The 20753-nt window shown below is 39.1% G+C and overlaps 1 protein-coding gene across 2 annotated transcripts in view; it reads right to left on the bottom strand.

Annotated features, from left to right (window-relative positions):
- Positions 1-20753, bottom strand: part of ADGRD1 (adhesion G protein-coupled receptor D1) — a 430427-nt gene that overhangs the window by 313176 nt on the left and 96498 nt on the right. For both annotated transcript variants that reach the window (XM_072144407.1, XM_072144408.1), the window contains one exon: positions 14484-14625. In XM_072144407.1, coding sequence (XP_072000508.1) covers positions 14484-14625 — 142 coding nt within the window. The remainder of the gene's footprint in view (positions 1-14483; positions 14626-20753) is intronic.

The following is a 20753-nucleotide window of genomic DNA, read 5'->3' as shown; positions in this document are numbered from 1 at the left end:
CTGTCTTGAACTGCATCCCAGCACCCCGCTACCACGGTCTCTACTGGGCCAAATCCCCACAAAGGCTATAGAAGTCTATGTGTCCGCAATAGAAAAACTGACTGCTGGCAGGTGCACCTTTTTGGCTGGGAAATCAGGTGTTATATTTTCTAACCAATGTTTAACCCTTTTTTTTTGTAGATGTGGACCGAATACGGAAGCAAAACAGAGACCCAACTATATACAGCACTGTTTTGATGTGGTCGTGACTCCTATGTACAGTGTAGGAAACTGGTTTAGCTGAGTGAGAGGCTTTTGACTCAGGTTGGCAAGAAAGAGCTCTGTTTGCAGAGACTTTGCCAATTCATACTGCCTTGTAGCTGTTGATCCTAGGGGATTCTGGGAAATTATTGTTATTATGATTAAAGAACAAACATTTTCCACAGTTTTTTATTTTTTGTATTTTTAGGAAAAGTCTCAAGATATTAGGAGCCAAGAGGAAAGGTAAAATGCATAAAGATAAAATGTTTCTGGTCACTTCCTTTCCAGCAAACTGTATTTTACAAGCAAAATAAAGGGAGGTGTAGTCTGATAAAAGGCTAACAATGCAAAGAGAAAGAGAAACACCTGCTGAGCATCAGATTATATCACCCCCTTAGATTATATCACTACTGATATACCGAGGTCCATACAAAAGTAAAGAAAATATATAGTTCAACTGTCCTAAGCTGCTAGTGCAACACCCCTGCCGTCGCATAGGGTTGATAGGTGTTGCAAAAATGTCCCTTTCCTTGTCCAGAGCTGTCTGATGAGCCTGTGCAGCTCACCCAGTGGCTATTACATGGTAAACTTAGTAACTGCAGCTTTAAGCCTCTGCCTGCAAGGTTATGGATTAACTATATTGTCCAATTGTATGCTCTATAATAGGCCTGAGGACAGAGATCGACCATCCGGACTCTGTTCCATCTTCACCAGCTGAGCCTGAAACCATTTTTCAGGCTGCGAGCAACCATCTTCCTGCGGGCCTGCTCTCCAACTAGCTCCTTCCAGCTGAAGTTCTGGGGATGTTAAAGTCGTTGCCTGCTCTTTGAAGTTCCAATAAAGAACTGTAAGTTATTTTGCACCAACAAGCCTCCGAGTGCTCCAGGGATTAAGCTGTTTACCATCACAAGCTCCCCATCCTCAATCATCAGGGATCCCTATCTACATATCAGAGTTGCCCCAAGGAGAAACATTTTCTATCAACCTCTCCCTCCATTTTCTTTCCAGGCTCCGGACAAGGCCCCCTCTCCCGTATACCAAGCACCATAACCATAGTGAACCGGAGGCTGCAACAGGTCCCTGGCTTCATCCAGGCCCAGTGGGGGTTGTTGCACTAGGATAACCTAGTTATCAGACTGGTGGGAATGTGGATCTAAAACACCATTCAGACTTAATACCATTCAGTCTATAAAGGCTTATTAGCATTTATAATGCAATAACCATCAGTCACAGGACCTTTCTGAAGATGTTACAGCACTAATCTTCTTTGCCAGGGAATGTCTATGGCATTCTAGGACGTTAGCACTAGGCACATCTCTACAACACCTGTGACTGGTAAGCGGGACTTGCCATAGAGTAGTCAGGTACAAGAACCCATATTATGGTCTAAATTCAGCAATAAAACTTTAAGTTTCAACTTAAAAGCTGACAGTATGCCCCATTGTGAAATGTCTGTGAGCTCCATGAACATTTGTAATAAAATAATCTGAAGTACTTTATGAACATATCATATAAGCAATTTTCACGCTTGGTTACATCTAAATGAGAAGAGTACTTTATGAGAAAATTGCTTCTCATTTCACTATACCTCCATCTAATTCCATGTAGAAATTATGTCAGTCTCACCATTCGTTGATGATGTGCTAAAACTATCTTTCCCTGATGATTACAAGAGAACATTGTGTTTCATTTAAGTAACATGCCTTGTATATAGGGTTATTCAGCGCACCAAACTATCACAACCAAAGATTTTCTTCCCGGCTTTGCTAAAATCTTTATACTTGGTTTAAAGGAGTCCATGGGGAAGACTAAGATCAAAAATCAAGTTCAGGGATTGTGTGTACGAGTTGGATTTAGAAAGTGTTTGGACCATTTTGTAATAACTGCAGCCAGGTAGCAAAAAGTTTGTGAAATATAGTTATCTAATGTTTCCAAATACAATGCATATGGTTTATGTTAGAAATTTCAGATTTCAATGCAACAAATAGAGGACACACAGTCCTTCCTTACAAGCCAGTAATGAGAAATCTGCAGTGAATAAACAATTTTATACACTCCTCACATCAGGTCTGAACACAGCCTTAGGCCACTTTCACATGGCAGTATTATCAAGTTGTCAGTATTTTGTAGCTAACATCAGAAATGTATTCTTTACAAATGTTTTCATAATACTTTTTCTCTGTAAGACAAACATATGATTTTGGCTTACAATTACTGATTCTAAATACAGGCGGACCCCTACTTAAGAACACCCGACTTATAGATGACCCCTAGTTACAAAAGGACCTCTGGATTTTGGTAATTTACTTAACTTTAGCCCTGGGCTACTATAAACAGTTGTGTTCAAGTGTCCGGTCTTCCGGCTCAGAGACCCCACTGCCCCACCACCAGTTCCGCTTGGCTCCACAGGGTACCAGTTCCACTCACCGATAAAGGAAAAAAGATCGCAATAGTAAACTATCCCAATGGGTGATGCTCTTCGCTATGTATATAACCTTTGTATATGTATTATATATGTCTTTTATATGTGTGTATTTTTATTGAAATGCTTTATCGGTAACATTTTTAGATGGTTTTAAATAAGCCACTTTATGATATTTTAAGATAATTTCATTGTATTTTTTTTAAAAAAATTTGGTGTATACGAGATATGTGAACCTATAAAGACAAGCCCCGGAAGAAGACGTTTTAGGCAAAACTCGAGTCGGGCAGGCAATGCCGAATGGGTTATTGTCCTTTTTAAGGCTTAACTTTTATTGATTTATTGTGAGTATACATACCTATTAAAGAAAAAGTTTGAAAGACCTTGTTGCACTATTGCAATCTTTTTGCCTTTGTCGGTGAGTGGAACTGGTACCCTGTGGAGCCAAGCGGAACTGGTGGTGGGGCAGTGGGGTTTCCGAGCCGGAAAACCAAACACTTGCATCGCAACACACCTCAAGCCGTGAGACCAACGGGCTATTCCAGTAGGATGAACGCCACACCAAAGATCTAAATACGCAGTAGCATTTTGCCTCTACTCAGGTAAATGAACTGGGAACCTTAAATGTACTGTTTTGATTGACTGTTCTACACTATATGGTGATTGAAAAGATGTTGAAGCAGAGAAACTTTTTTGTATTTGTACATAGTTTTGCTTTTTGTGGGATATTGGACTTTTATCCTTTTTTCTCTTGCGCCGTCACATAGCTAATCTGCCTTTCAAAAATTGTTATATCAGTTACCAAAGATGTCTGCAATTAAGCTTTATTGTTAATCCTGGTTCTTTTGACAACCCAACATTTTTAAAATCCAATTGTCACAGAGACCAAAAAAAATTTTGACTGGCGTTACAATGATAAAGTATACAGTTGCAAGCTACATACAAACTCAACTTAAAGGACACCTGTCATCAGGTCTCTGCCACTAGTCCTGTCACTACTACCTGTTGGAGCAGCTCACAAGGATCCCATCCCAGCCTTTATCTAGTTATTTCATACATTATTCATTGTAAAATCATCTATTTTTTATCATGTAAATGAGGCTGGTCACATGGTCAGAGGCAGCGATGTCACCCCTGTTACCCCTCCCCTCTCCTCCCCCTGCTCATGTCTGTGTATAATGTATAGTAAAGCATTGCTGGTGTGTGCTGCATCTGCTGACATGCTGCATCCTCCTAATACACAGGTGAGAGACAGAGACACCAGCTACACATGAATCTGACATGTTCTGCTGTAACATGGCTGCCTGGAGCTGCTGTATCTCTCCTATACATACACACATGCACACACAGGCTGCAGGGGGTGTGGCCACCAGGAAGCACATCAGTATACAGCCTCACACCATTATACAGGCTGTCAGTCATGCACTGGGGGTGTGGCTGTGCCTCCCACTCATGAATAGAGTGGACAGCTTGAATATGCTAATGCTTCATTGGACATTTCACAGGTCATTTGCATACAGCTTTAGGACCTCATTGCTTAGGTTTACAGGCATGTAGAGGGACAATGAAGGGATAGAGGCAATGCTTTCTAATGGCAGTTTATGAAAATATATTTAGTTTAGGGGGGTTATTTTGCATGACGGGTTCTCTTTAAGAACAAACCTACAGAACCTATCTTGTACGTAACTCAGGGACTGCCTGTACTCAATAGAATACAGTGTAAAACTGGCATCACATCAAACGGAATCATAGCTGTGGTTTCTGTGAAAGTTTTAATTTAGATTTTTAAGCAAAAAAACCAGGGTAGATACAAGTGCAAGGAGAAGAACAGTATCACAAAAGCTGCATGTGGGACGTCTGCCTTAAAGGGAATGTGTCACCAGAAAATTATGTAATTTTTAATCAAGTCTTTCTGTTGAATATATTTTTTAGGAATTTTTAAATTGTAATATTTACGGTATATTTAATAAAAGTTCTATATCCAGCAATATTAACTAAGCCTGATAATAAAATGATACAGAACCACCTCTAGGAATTTTGGGGGCCCTGACTGGGAAAATTTTAATCCCCCCACCACCACCACGTACATTAATTTCCTACCTTATATTACTGCGTCACAGCACAAACTTATGATAAGATTATCATGGACCATGCGCTGTAAAGAGTTTGTGTCCTATCCAACGGTCTAGAGGTTTTTTTTTTTAATGACCTAATGTTTAGTGCCTAAAAGCATTTTACATAGATATGTTACCAGAACCAAGATACTGGACTGGTACCAAGATTACTACATATATATGTTACCAGAGCCAAGAACATTACATAGTTATGGGACCAGAAACGTGTTTACTACTTAGATAGAGATGTCTATGACCAAAACCAAGATTACTACATAGATATGTTACCAGAACCAAGATTACTAAACCGTTACATTACCAGAACCAAGATTTCTACATTAATTACATTTATCATTGGTTTTGATGGTCTTTTTTTTTATAAAAAAGCCTCAAAAAAGTTTAATGGGTTTTTTTGCTATTTTCCCTGCTAAAAATTTGCACAGGACAATTTCCACCACTTCACTTTTCTGCCATAAATATAGAACTACTGCTAGGGCAATGCTATGCAATGCCAGATTCTTGAATTTCAAAAAAGTCAAGTAAAAAGTCCCCAGCTGCCATACGTGCTGGGACAGCCAAGGGACCTTAAAACATTAGTAAATTTGGATGATCATTGTAGCTTCTCTCCAGGGTCCTATAAACAGGAAGAATTGTCAGGCCGGAGCAGAAGCTACAATGATAATCCAGATCTGTCCATACCTTCCCACTCCTCCAGTAGTCCCAGCTAGCACTGTCACTATAAAATAGTTCTGTGCACAGCAAGTCCTGGGCTGTCTGGGACTGCAGGGAGATACCTGGAGTCCTCTCTGGTGATGGCCTGAGTGCCCACAGAAAGGGCTCTGAGTGCCACCTCTGGCCATAGGTTAGCCACCACTGTTTTAAGAGATAAAAATGGCCAAGCTGCCACACCTAAATATTGAAAAGTAAAGGGGAGATGACCTTTGGAGTGCACAGTGAAAGACAAAAATTTGAAGCTCCTGGGGGCATGGTGCACCTGCATTTTTTGTCACATTTGGAATTTTTTTCAGCTCCCCAGAACATTGCATGGAATATTAAATACTGCACTTGGAAGTACAACGTCTTGCATAAATAACAAGACCTCACACAGATTACGATCTGTTATTCTAGGTCCCAGTAAGGCAGCAACCTCCTATGCAATGCTTCAGAGCTATCTCCATTCTAAAAGGTGGGCCCCTGGAATGACACTTACTAATTCACACTTACCTCATTTACATCAAAGAAAATACTTACAGGGTTACAATGGAAGGTGACATGTCAATGGACAGACATAGGCAATAGATGATGTCACAGTTTATCTACACCCCACTATCTTTACACTGTATTCCTAGAAATTCTATCATATACCTGAAAAAGTGAATCTGTAATTATATTTGTGTATTACCATTTGATGGGGTAGTCCAGTTTCAGGAAATAATTGATATTGTTTGTGTAATGAAAAATTATACAGTTTTCCCATATCAATTTCACACTGTTTTCTAGATCTCATCAGGAAGCTTCATAATTTACTTCCTGTGTACATAAACTGCTCCATGGTCATGTGATGCCACACAAGACCATGGAATGGTTTTGTCCACAGGAAGAAGACAAAGAAGCTTCCTATTAAATGACAACAAGCAGAGATGTAAAAAACTGAGGAATTGATACAGAAAGTATATTGGAAAATTGTACAACTTTTCATTACACAAACAATTTCGATGATTTGCTGAAAGTGGCCAATCCCTTTAACCTCCTAATGATAAAAACAAAAAAATACTTAAAAAAATCATAGTTTTTACATGTTTTGAAAATAAAGAAGACCATGGATTATTTTAAATATTTCATGGCGTTTTTGCGCTAGAAAACTGGTGCTGGTTATATCTGAAACTTATACACCATATGTAACATGTAGGATATGTGCTGTCTTCTTGATCTTCTTTTGAATACAGTATACCAACCTTCTGTGACAGTATGCACAAAATTACTCAGAAATGCATATAAACAGGTAGATAAATAAACATGCAGTCCTAATTTCAGGTAAGATTACAGGGCATATGGAGATGGCAATGTCAATATTATTGTACTGATCCCTCTAAGCCTCAGAAAATGGTGACAGCTGTACTTACAGTAAACCACCATGTCAAAACACTACCGAAAGGAAGCAGGCGGACATAACTGTAGAGTGTTTATTTATACCTGTATTATAATCATAGGGGAAAAACTTGGTATAATTTCACATAACTCATAAAATATCATTTATTATTTTATCCCTTGACGACACACATAAATAGTGATGAGCAGAAGCATTAAAATTTGAGTTTGGCTGAATTTTTATAATTATACCAAATACCAAATTTTTATAGGTATTAATATGTTTTAATAAATTTAAAAAAAAAATTAAAACCCTTTGTACAAATAAATTACTGTATTTAGCCATGTTCTTACACCAATAACTTTTTCATGCTACAGAACTGTGTACAGTCTCATATTTCGCATGATGAGAGGACATTTTAATTAATGCCATCTTGCTTCTGTGCTACCTTATGTTCACTTTATATTCAAATTGTTATTGATTGAGAAACGGCACAAAAGCAGTTGGACATTTGGGTGCTATACTCCATTTCAGGGTTTACTGTCGGGAATAACTGTATATTATGATATATCGTGACTTTTGGGACACGGGGATACATAACTTGTCTACGAATTTTTTTGCTTATTTTTATATCAGTTCTAGGGAAAGGGGTTATTTAAGCTTTTAGCTTTTTATTAATTTTTTTTAAACTTTTTTTTATTTTTTCACATTTTTTTAGACCCCTTGGGGGTCTGATCATATCTATCATATAATGCAATACTGCAGTGTATGGCAGAATTATTATTGATATCTCTTACAGATCAGGCTTAATGACAGGCCTGGGAGTCTAGCACAGTAAGACTTAGTAAGGCATCAGTGAAAAATCAGAAAAGCCAGGAAGAGAAAACCAATCTATGTCGAGTTCAGCATGCTGCAGATTGGGTTGACATTACTGTGAGAGGCTGGTGAGGATCCAGTGGTCATGGTCCACATTAGAACTAATGACTAAGTAAGCATTAGATGGAAGGTCCTCTAAAAGGATTTCAGGGACTTACTTCATAAGTTCAGGGCAAGGTTCTCAAAGGTAGGTTTCTCTGAAATACTGCCTGTATCCACCCCAGAGAGGCAGAAGAAGATTAGGGAGGTAAACAAGTGGAGGAATGTTTACACTAGAGACCTGGGAGAGGGCAACTACACTTGTACATTCCAAGACCGTGTAGATAGGGAACTGGAAAGAGTTGTGGTACAAGTGGGAGGAAGGAGGCCTGGGGTAGGATCGGCAAATAAGAATAGGGGCAGGAAAAACCATATAAAGTATATGTACCCTAATGACAGAAATTTCCTAAACAAGATGGACCAACTGTAATTCTTAAACTTAGAGGACAAATACGATATAGTGGTTATCAGTGAAACATGACTAAATAACTGCCATGCATAAACCAACCCAGTATAAGGCGAGGCTCTTAATTTTACTGCCAAAAACTGGGAAAATCTATTGACTCAAGTATAAGCCGAAGGTGAGAAATGCATTGGGCACAACCTCCGAGTATATAGCCATCCCCCTGTAGTATATAGCCTACCAGACCCATAGTATATAGCAAGCCCGCCCCCCTCCTGTAGTCTATAGCCTGGCAGCCCCATATTATATAGCGAACCTGATTCCCTGTAGTGTATAGCCTGCTAGTCCCCTGTAGTGTATAGCCTGCCAGCCCCTTGAAGTATATAGCCAACCCCCTTTAATATATAGCCTGCCAGCCCCCTGTAGTGTATAGCCTGCCAGTCCCCTGCAGTGTATAGCCTGCCATACCCTTTTAGTATGTAGCCTGCCAGCCCCTTGAAGTATATAGCCACCCCCCTTTAATATATAGCCTGCCAGCCCCCTGTAGTGTTTAGTCTGCCAGCCCCCTGTAGTATATAGCCTGTCTGCCCCCTGTAGTATATATTCTGACTGCCCTTTGTAGTACATAGCCATCTCCCCTTTAATATATAACCTGCCAGCCCACTGTAGTATATAGCCTGCCAGCCCATTTAGGAAATAGCCTGCTAGCCCCCTGTAGTGTGTAGCATGCCTATAAAAAAATAAAGTAAGTACTCACTATTTCAAGCTGCCCAGGGCGTTGGAATGGTGAGTACTCAGTTTATTTTTTTTATATACCCGAGCTATAACTGGGCCATTACAGTCTTTTTATAAATGATTATATAAATAAAGAAGTGTGGTTTGCATGTTTGTGGAACAGTTACTCCCCAATTCCGTCACAGGGAGCTGGTGGAAATCAAAGGGTTAGCACCTATGATCGTTCGGATCAATATGCAGCAAACACCCACCTTGTATGGAATGGGCTCAGACATACTAAAAAACTCGCATCAGACATACTAAAAAATCAAACGTTGGTAAGGGGTTAAGTTTTTAATCCAGGTGGTAATCTAGTTGGCTTTCACACAGGTTAGCTACAAATTTGTTTTGCCAGCAATGGGCACATATCACATCAGCTACCAAAGCTTCATTGAAGCCTACGATGCGCTAAGGCTAACAGCGTACACAGCAGAATGACTGCAACATTTACCCCTGTTGTTACATCCATGCCACAAGTTTTGTATATATAGAACAGTTACTCATGTTTTCTTAGCCAAGATTTTGCCACTGCAACGGGTTGAGCTTAAACATTGCATTGTAAAGGCTGATTTCTGCTCTATGGCCCAGGAATTAAATTACATAGGGCAGATTGAGCTTTGTAGGTTCTTACTCTTAATGGTCTATTATTGCATTAAAAATTCTGAATTCTTACATGTTGTTCTTTGACTCTCCATAAATTTATATACTGCTTTTCTTCATGCTAGAAATTTACTTAGAGCCAAGGCCATACATGGCAAAAATGCTACAGAATTTCCTTCCCGAAAATTCTGCAAAATCTTGTCCAGTAAGTTGCCAAAATTGCAGAAATTTCTGCAATGGAAAGTCAATGCCTTTAATATGACTTGGGAGAGACATGGGCTGTAAAAGAATAAATAATGAATATTTTTCCATGACTCACTGGATTGCATTGTGTCTCAGTCTATTGTAGGTGTTCTTTAACTTAAATTGAAATAAACTGGAACTGGTTGTGTATGCATCTTACGATTTGACTGACTCCTGTCTTACTTTACCAGCTTGTAATCATATTATTATAATTCAGGTCACACGTTGGCATTTCCATTTGGATCACTGTGCATCTGGCATTTTGAAATGGCAACATTTATATAGTTCCCAATCCTAGGAAACATCAACAAGGTTTAGAAATATGTCTGACAGCCAGTCACAAGAATGTGTTATTCCTCTCCTATACTTTATTCTAATACCATTCAATGCCATTAATTTCTAGGTTTATAAAGCATCTGTCTCTATTACACATCCTTGAAATGGTTGCATAGTAAACTTTATGAGCCAATTCCATTTTTAATAACGGAATCACAGGAAAGTGATTTTTATTTATCTATGCATAACATTTCTACTTTCAAAGATGTTTCTACTAAATGAAATCTGGGCATCTGAAAAGATGTAACAAAGGTGATTGCCTTAAAGTGAATCTGCCAGAAGATTGGTCATAAGGAGAAACATAGGTCATAAGGATTATAGAGTATACATATCTATATCATCTGGAAAAATCGAAGGTAACATTATAATATACTGCATGCAAATTAGAAGGTAAGAGTTTGGCAGGTTTTCCAAAAAGTTCTGACTCTTCTGCTAAACACTAACCCTCACCAAAAAGTTCTGACTCCTCTGTGCCGTTTAATGATGAGCTAACCTGACATGATGGGCACAGGGGCAACTTACTATGGCCCAGGAAAAGAGCATAAGTGTTCATATAGCACTATACAGTATTGGAGAATTTTGCGGCTTGTACCTGTACACATACACTAAAATGTTTATGCTAACTGACTCACTGAGTTACAGGGGTGTCTGTTACATGACTGCAATTTTCATCATTATCTTCTCTCTGCTTTGCTAGTTCTCTTATACCTCCTTCCCAACTCACTCCACCTCCCTCATGCAGACATTAGCTGATCCCATGCTCCAAGAAAATCTCAGCTCACATCTGAAGGAGGGAGCAGAAGTGAGAGAGGTAACAGAGCAGAGAGGAGAGAATGATGATGACACGGTGACTCCAATGCCCAAGTGACTCAATGCAGTATGCTGGCAGGGAGCCATGTATACTTTCATCAAGTTTTAAAACTCAGTTGAACCACTAATGTTAATTATAAAATCAGTTTGGGAAATAGAATTTTCCGAGTTAGGAGGAGGAATAAGTCTCATTGAAGAGACCTGAAAAGTAGAAAGTAGAAAAAGTTAGATTTAAAAAATTATTTTCCTGGGTGTAAAATTAAAAAAATTTGCTCCACAGCCACTTTTTAGGACACATTTCTCTGTAAATGAATGGCATTAACTGCACCCATGATCTCCTGCAGAGCCAAACCAGTTATTTACAAAAATAGCAACAAAACAGCAGCCCAAGTACTGAGACCCACAGTATAGTGGAGAGAAGTCTTCATAGCTGGATGTATGAGTTTTGGCTTTACAATTTAGTCATACCTTAGTCATAGATAGGGAAAAGAGAAGACAAAACCATAGCATGAAGTCAAAACCGGGTGAGTGTATTTTGAAATAATTGCAAACCGGAGAATAATCAAAATCCTTTAAACAAAATGGCAGAGCAGTACAGAATGAGATATGTAAAGAGAGAAAAAAAGAGATAGCATGTAACTAAAGTCCAGATCAGGTAGTATCCACACAAAGGAAATTGGATCAATAACCCAAACTGAAGGAGGCTTTAAACCTGGCTGTATGTACCCAATGAGTTAACTGAGAGGCAGCTGAGCAAAACCACTCCTTTGCATATTCCTTTATTAATTATTTATCGTTTGAATGCATCATAGATCAAAGATCAACCCAAATCATGCTTCTAAATCAGAAAGGTCTATGCAGGACATGGAGTATGTATATCGTATTTTACCATTGTTAATCTGACCTTACTGTATGTTATTGGCCTGTTACTATGGCAAGGTTTCCCATTCTGGAATTGAAAGTATTTAATACAATGAGTATAGGGAGACAGTACCACAGCTGTGCTTCATGCAGATTATAGTTCTGGTAGGGGAGCCATCATATAACGAACATGGTAATAACAGTGTATCTCCTTATAATTAGAGTTATAAATCATTGCTGAGACTTGTTTATTAGGTGTCTCGCGAAGTCCATAACTAACATAAATACCATTAAAAGACTTCATAAAGATTCTGTTAATGATATCATTTAATTTGTTCTTTTCCAAAGGCAGGCTCACAGATTTACCAGTCCACCTTTGTCACACAAGACCTTCCCTATTGCTTCCCAGCCTGATTACAGGTGAGTAATGACTGAGAGCTCCTAGATACATGTAGACAGGTTCTTGATTGATGTGGTTAATAAAAAAGGAAGCAAAAAAACTTTACAACCGGTTTCACCATCTGATTTGATCAAATGGCAGAGGTTCCCAGCTGCGGTCACATTGATAGCAAATACTGCATAGACTGGATGAGGGGACTCTGGCTGGTTTTCAGGGTGTTAACTTTGGGTTGCCTCTCTATGGTCTGCTTCTTGATATTTAGATTGTAAACATAATACTTGAAATGTTTATGCAATATAAGGCTACATTCACACGAACTTAGGGGGACGTATCCACAGATGTAATGATGTGGTCATACAAATGTCCCCATAGGCCGCTGGCGATGGGCACATGAAGCGATACGGTGCGGCATACATGCGTCACCGTACTGCTCCGTACACGGGGAAAAGATAGGACATGTCCTATTTTTCCCCGTGTTACGGCACCATACGGCATGCATCACAATGGAGAGGGGTCAACACTCCTCCTCTCCATTGCGGCAAAGGCATGTCTGCCCAGCTACGGCCCTCAGGAATATGTTTGTGTGAATGTAGCCTTAGATTGAATTATGGCTATCTTTAGCACTGATGATGAATAATAATAATGGTAACTATTGTGCTTTGTCTTTACTCTGTAATGTCAGATTCTTGTTGGAATAATTAGGCACAGGACAAAGGTAGTGTTATAACAGTGGTATAGCCACAGCAGAACCACTGGTATCTAACCCAAAGCAAAGTACTATTACCATAAACTGTGATATAAACTCCTGCTTATATCACAGGGTAGTGCTCCAGGCAGGAATAGCAGGGCGGGTACTAAGGATGCTGATATATTTACTGCCTCAGACACAGAAAGCAGGAATTTCTCATAGACAGCATAATGTATTTAAATAATAAAGAAATTTTTTATAAATCATAGTACATTCCTCTACAATATGCTGATAACAGATTATAATCGTTGGTGGAGGTGGTAGACCAAAGGTTTGATCCCAAAATGACAATCTGCACCTGTAATCCTGTAATTGACAAGCTGTGGATTCTAAATCATCAGTATAAATTATTTAACGCTGCAGGTTTATTCGCAGCATGTGGATGGGATTTGTATAAATCCTATCCATTATACTGCCAATGTAAATTTCCTGAGGTTACCCCTTGGCAATGCTACTGCCACTTACTCTGTTACGTGCATCGGCTGCCTTCAGGCAGTTTTTGATGGATTTCAGTCAACCGGCTGCTAAATTTATACTACCCAAATCCAGCATGTACCTTGAACATTCAGATCGGTGCTTTGTGCTATGTTTTTAATTCACGGCTCTAGCTCCAGAGTTATTAGGAGGTTCTGACATTATAATAATTTCAATACATCAGTTGCACCATACTTGAAGTTACATTATAGCCTGTGCCAGTTTTTGGAGGAGGTTATAGTACATCTGGCTGGTCTAGGTCCACCTTGTTCCCCATCCTGCTCATCCTACATTTTGTAAGAGTGGTGACTGGGGTACAAAAGCCCAAAAAGTGGCATGCACCAGAAATTGATACTTTTTCATTTAGCGTGCAAGACATGATGAATCAGCCCCAGTGTGCTTGTGAAGGAAACCTTTAAGTTGCAATTGGATGTAATCCATAATAAATTAGGTGTTACAGTTTATGGTTCAGTCAGATCAGTAATTATTGAATAATTTTACCAAAATAATTCACGTAAATTATAATCACACAATTAAAACCCTCTTAATTCTGCATTTGTTGTATGACTTGGTTCTGGAGCACTGTAAAGGAGATGTACGCGTCAATTTCAAAATATATTCATGTTTATCTGTTTTTACTCTTTGTAATGAGTTCTAAATTTAGGTGGTGAAGAATGAATGAAGAGATTATTGGCTTTCTGTAGAGCACAGGGATTATATTAACAATGACCATAAATCATAAACAAAGAAATCTGGAATTTCTATAACCAGGGTAGAAGTGTAGATGTTGGATTGTACGAAACTGAAACTTCAAGTCTGAACCTCTCCCAACATAAACATAATGTTATTTCACAGCCCTTCCCAAAATCTTATTAAATCCTTAATGAGAAATTCCAGCTATTTAACCCGTGCACACATACAAGATAAGGGCTGGTAGTAAAGGCTGTAACCTCTATCTCTGCAGCTGTTGTGAAACTACAATTCCCAGCATGTCAATAATTACTGATCCAATACTGCCATCACATTTTACATTCGAAGTTTGAGTCTTACTCACCAGTATATGCGTCAGCCGAATTGTAATAAGAGGTGATCCAGTTAGGTTTGGACACAGGTACGGAGGCGGCTCCACCTTGAGGGAGATGATGTAACTAGCGGCTGAAATCATATGATCCTTGAACTCGTTTGCCTTTGAGATTCTAAAAGAAAGAAAATGATTGTAACTTAAAAGTAAATCTACAGAATGTAAAATACAACCTCCCATACTGGCTCTGTTGTATATGTACATGCTCCATGTGTACAGTAGTCTAAAGCTTAATGATGGGGGGTAGCCAGTGAGTGACATGCCTGCAATCACTAAGAGTTTATGACCGTAAGCTACACCTATAACTTGCATCAGATTTATAGTGGAGCGCGTTATAGTAAATTGCACTATCCATCTCCATTTTTGTATTCCAAGGCTTGAATAAGTTACAATGTCGGGCACACAGCATGAAATTACTGACTTTTACCCACTTAAAAATTTGTTAATATCTTACTTGCACCTAAACAGTGGTGTAGGCTATAGCTTAAATGACCACCAGCTCGGATCCGGTGTAGTTATCAATTCCGGCGCTGGGTATTTGAGCCAGGTACACTGAAGATTTACACTCACTCACAATAGGGGTAACTTATTAATCCCCTATGCCACACTTCTGGCAGATTCGCACCACAGAAACACATTAATGAAAGCTTTTAGACCATTTTCCCACTTTTTCGACTCATCAAAATGGGCTTCTAGAAAGGGGTGTGTTCTCAGGAAAACATGGAGTTGTTGGGAAGGAAATAGTCTGTGCACCAGAAGAATAGGGAAGGTGCACACAGTTTAGACCAGCTAAAAGCAGGTTTAAAAGTACAACCTGACAGTCTTATACTGCATCACAGTCATCATCACAATGCTGAACCTAGTGCTTAGCTAGACTAGCATTGTTGAGTCTGTGGCGCATTAATGTTCCCCCCAAATTTGTTATTCATAGACCCAATGCGTGATCCCGTGACATGCAACAGCAGCTCCCTTAGTTTAATTGTTCACTCTCATTCTCTTGGGAAACTTACAGGCACAATCACCTATAGCCGAATAAACTTTAAAATTGCCAGACATGTCCTCAGTAACTAGGGAACCTGGTAGAATATAGCCAGTGCCCAGAAAATTTATTCTGCTCACCAGACAATTCAATATTGTGTTGCAGAAAACTAGACGAACTAATAGGAAGTGCAGAGTACAACTTGTCAGTGTTATGTTAAACGCAATGTTTAATCTGGCGCAGCAGTCTAGTTCTACTCTGCAATGGTCTAAAAACCAACACATTAATACATATCCCCAGTGAGCGGCACTGGAGGATGGTGATGAATCACTGTGTATATGCAATGAGAAATACATTTCTACACTGTCTGAGAATGCCCGTCCTATGATGACTGGTGTCCTACATTTATGTGACATTGTTTCCAGAGGAGTTGGAAATTTAGAACATCTTTTACCTGGTAAAACGATCGGATTGTGGCGCATCGGGGGGCATGACACAAATCGGGGGGGCGTGCCGTCGGACAACCCGACTGATTCAGACAAACCGCGGAATTTAAAAACGATATTGTGTTGCAAGATCAAGCACTCACATGCACCAGGAAGAAGAAGGTGAACTCCGGCGGACCTCAGCGGGGAATTGACACATGCAGGAAATTGTGCGCACGACCATAGTGAATTGCGGCAGACCCGAATCCTCGGACAACGCACAGCAAGGATCACAACGGGACGGATAAGTAAACGTGAGCCAATGTGTGCCAAAGAAATAAAAAGATAATTTCACAAATAAAGCTGAATTTTTAGAATGTGTAAAGTCAGGCTGATATTCAGAGAAAAAAATAATTTTGGAGTCGGAAAATGTATAATTTTGGGCCTGCCCTTTTTTACCTTAGATTTTATCTTACCTTACCTTATTTTTCTGACGTATTGTCGATTTGTTAGGGGAGTTGGGCCCAGCAATTAACCGCATGCCATCCCTAAGTGTCAGTGTGCCACATTCAATCAGATCGAAAGAATCTTTTTCTTTGTGGATTCTGCATTATTTCAGGAAGGCATGTGTTGGTCTATAAGCAGCACTCATGAGACCTCCAGTTGAGCACTTTTCCTTGGGGACTTTTTTCTGAAGATTATGAAACAAATACTATTATACGACCCATTGTCCTCTGTTGACCTATTTATGTTCCTTTCTTTTTTCTCTTCTTTTTGCCTCTAAAATGCTGTAACTTTATTTAAAAATAAAAGAATGCATTATCGGTACTACTGTCTAGCTCTCCTAATGTTTCTGTTTTTGTGGTTCACACTATACTTGCCCCTGTGTGAACCCAGCCTCTGAAAGCTACTGCCAGCAGGTGCTTCCATTATGAAATATTAGCACAGTCCAACGTTTCAACTTCTAACAGCACATAAATAAAATTCTTTCAAAGTAGTGTTGTCCCGTTGCTAATACATTTTCTATGGAGGGGAATGGGATATTTCTGAATTTCCTTTGATAAGATGGATGATGAATTACTTCTCATAGCTCATACCCGGATCATGCAATGATTCCATTTTTGGTCTCTGGATCTGTCATATGCCCAGTAAAGGCAGCAGAGCATGATCTCTCAGATCTGTAATCTCATCAGCAGGGAACTAAATGAAAACAAGCAAAGCCGCAGCTCTGTGATATATATTTGTCACTAAGCATGCATATAAACACACATCCACCAGGGAACATGAATAAGAATGTTGCCTCAATGTGAAATAATGATAAGCAAGTAATTGAAATGTCTGAAAAACAAATTATGGATTCCCCATGCTGTAAAGTTAGTGTCCCTGCATTGAAGAATGATATAAATAGGTCCGATCTTTTTTGCATAGAGCAAAAAGCTGGAGCATATATTAACAAGACTTGAGAGAAAGCCATCCTTGTGATATACAGAGGCAAACATCACGTAATAAAAGCGATATGGTTACAATCTATAAGGAGATAGTTATCCATGTTATTGTAGTGGAAAGAACATACATATACAAATATATATTGGACAAAAACCATGTCTTATGAATTAGAAACTGTCAAATAATGTTAATTTGTAGAAAACCAGAACATTGAAGAATGTAGGGAAAAGATTGCCAATCATACATTCCAGTATTCCAGAGAGAAGAGGGCCGACAATTGTTTGATTTCCAACTACTGTTAGAATGGACTTTTATATTAAACTTTGTTTCTTGTGGTTATTTTGTCACTAATATTGAAAAAGTACTGACAATATGTCATTGACAAAGTGCTCATTGTAGGCATGGCCGGGTTATGGTCCACATACTGTATATGCCAATGGATACTCCTGTTATAATTCTTTTATTTATAAACTCCTGTTTATATACTTTCACTCTGGTGAACGTCTATTCTGTAATATAACATCCCTCTGTTACAAATGTATGCGTAAATTGACAACTGTGTGTTGGCAGTCATAGTTGTATCACCTTTTCAATATACTCATTTCTCACAGGGTTCTCTACTAGTGATCAATGTAGTGAGTGCGCATCGGCACAAACATGCCAGGAACACTGCTCGCCACCATGTTTTGGTGGATCATTGCTCTTGGTGAAGTCGATGGTATTTATAGAGTTAACGCCGGAGCTACTGACTCAACACTATTGTCTAGTTATGATTTTAATTACGTTTTTTTTTAATGTAATGTAATTTAATTTATCAATGTAAGTCTCCATAGTATACTGATATTGCATCAACAGTGCACAGCTCAGATAGCACTGGACTAATGTTAAAGGGATCCTACAGCAGTAAGCAACCTACTGAACCATGACCAGTATTTTGTCAAGAAGCTTATGATTACCCCTGTATGGTGACATCCAGAAAATCAACTTTGAAGTTAGATGTAAAATGGTCGTATAAAGTCAGGTAGGCGGAGTTCTCTGAGCTGAAGTCAAGCTCTCCCAGAATGCCTCCTCTACTGGAGGCATCCTCTTTGCCTCCATCTACACAGTAAACTTCTTATACTGTGGGAAACACAGGATGGAAAGATGTAGCAAGCAGCATTTTTACATCCTGATTCCTCCTTAATAGCATATAGGGGATGGATGCAAGAGTAGAGCATCCATCTCTAACCTTCACTGAATATACAGTACTGGGAGGTCCCAAGCTATATAACTGTCCATATAAAGTTACATCACAGCGAATTATCTAAACACCCAATTACTGTCTGCTGCCAATATTCACACCTCTTGCTTTTAATGATGGAACAGGAGCAGGAACAGTATAAGCAGTCAGTGGGATATGTTCCAGCCCTCCGCTGCAAGGACATGTTGCAAATCCACCCTAAAAAATATCAGTATTTCTGCAGGAAGAACGCTATTTAAAATCACACTCTCTTCCTGCCACTCCCGCGCACTCCACTGTGGCACTCAAAAATAGCATTTAAATCATATCAATATTATTGTATGATATTAATATCTGTCTATTTGTCAAAGGGGAATGACTACCTGAAAAACATTATGTGCAGATTTTAATAGTCATTTTTTAAAATACATAATATACTAATATATAATAAATATACTTTTTGATACAATGGGGCACATTTACTAAGGGCTGTGCACAAGTTTTCTGCTGGACTTTGCACATTCTTTTCTGTGCAAACTGCAGGTATTTAAGAAGTGTCCGCGCCACATTTCTGCACTGAAGGGGGCGTTGCAAAGCTCAATAGCACCGTGCGCCAGATTTAACATGCAAAGTCAGAAAAACGTGTCACACTGCCCATGTTAAAGGTGCACCAAAAAAAGTGGTGTACTCTGTAAGAGCAGTGCAGAGGGTGCCAGATTCATGAAGAACATGAGTGCATGTGCCCCAATATGTGGAGTCTGCCCTATACCAGGTTCACTGATTCTAGCATAGTTGGAATTTTATCACCAGCCCCCACCTTCAGTTTCTCACTGTCAAGTGGGCAGTCCCATTCTGTCTGCTCTAGTCAACGACCACCTGACAGTAGATAGTGGAGAATAATAGCACAGAATGCTCTGGAATGGTGTCAGAATGGAGTCCTCTTAATTTTTAAAGTTACAAACACAAAGTAAGCTTATTCCTCACATCCTTTCCTCAAGCTGCTTACTACCGTACTATGGCTCTTTACTCAATGATAAGATACTTTTTGTACTTTTTGAAAATGCTGTGTCTATGGAAGTGCTCTTACCGACCATTAGGATAATTTTAAAAGCCAAAGAGAAAAAGTGAATATAAAAAATGTTAGTAGTGGAAAATATACTTTCCCATTGTGCTATTCAGCATACAAAGATAACCATTCAGCTTTATATACAATGAAAAGCTCTAAAACCTCTCCACAAGGCAAATTTTTATTGCAATTTTACATAGTCATCTCAAAAATGTTTCACAGTTTTTTTATACATAAGAACAAAAATATGACTTCCTCCTTTACCATTATTGTTTAACCTAAAATACTACAGTAAATGGATATTCTGGTATATTTAGTTATTTACGTGATCACTATCAGAGTGGAGGAAAATCATAACCGAGAACTCCTGGCTAAATCCTATTCAAGTAAATGGCACTTAGTTTGTAATACTTACTTTAGCCACTGTATAAGGCAGTAGTGGCAAACCTATGGTACGGGTGCCAGAGGTGGCACTTAGAGCCCTCTCTATGGGCACCCGTGCCATCACCCACTGCAGACTTCGCCAGACAAGACTCAAGGTCTCTTGCAGTTCCAGGCAGCCCAAGACAATAGAAGGAAGCTACAATGATAACCAAAGCTTTTTCTCCTTCTTTCTACTGTATTGGTGTCCTCAGGTGCCTATACAATTTAAACATGTGTCAGAGCAGGGAGTAATAAGTTACTGTTTAAATTGTCAAATCGGCACTTTGCGAAAAATATGTGCGTTTTGGATGTAGTTTGGGCACTCGGCATCTAGAGGGTTTGCCATCACTGGTATAAGGTATAGTGCTGTGCTTAGTAAGTAATAAAAAGACTACATTGTTAGTTTGAGCCCTGCGGTCTCTTCAAACAGCAGATTGGAAAGGTGTCAGACCTCTGTTTATCTGATATTGATCATCTATCGTTAGGACTTCTTTCTCATCATTAAGCCCATCTATTCAGTGCCAGATTTTCTATGGTTTTGCTACAGAACTAAAAGAAACTGAGAGGTCTATTAGTTCTTGACAGATACCTTACAGTAAGTAGATAACCTACATCTATCAAAAAAAATGACAGAGATCTTTGGAAGCCTTCCTCCTCTGGATTTTCCTGTATTATCAGCATACTT

This window comes from Engystomops pustulosus, chromosome 1, assembly GCF_040894005.1.
Source record: "Engystomops pustulosus chromosome 1, aEngPut4.maternal, whole genome shotgun sequence".
Lineage (NCBI taxonomy): Eukaryota > Metazoa > Chordata > Amphibia > Anura > Leptodactylidae > Engystomops > Engystomops pustulosus.
The sequence above is the reverse complement of the archived record's forward strand: the minus strand, read 5'-3'. Positions and strand labels throughout refer to the sequence as shown.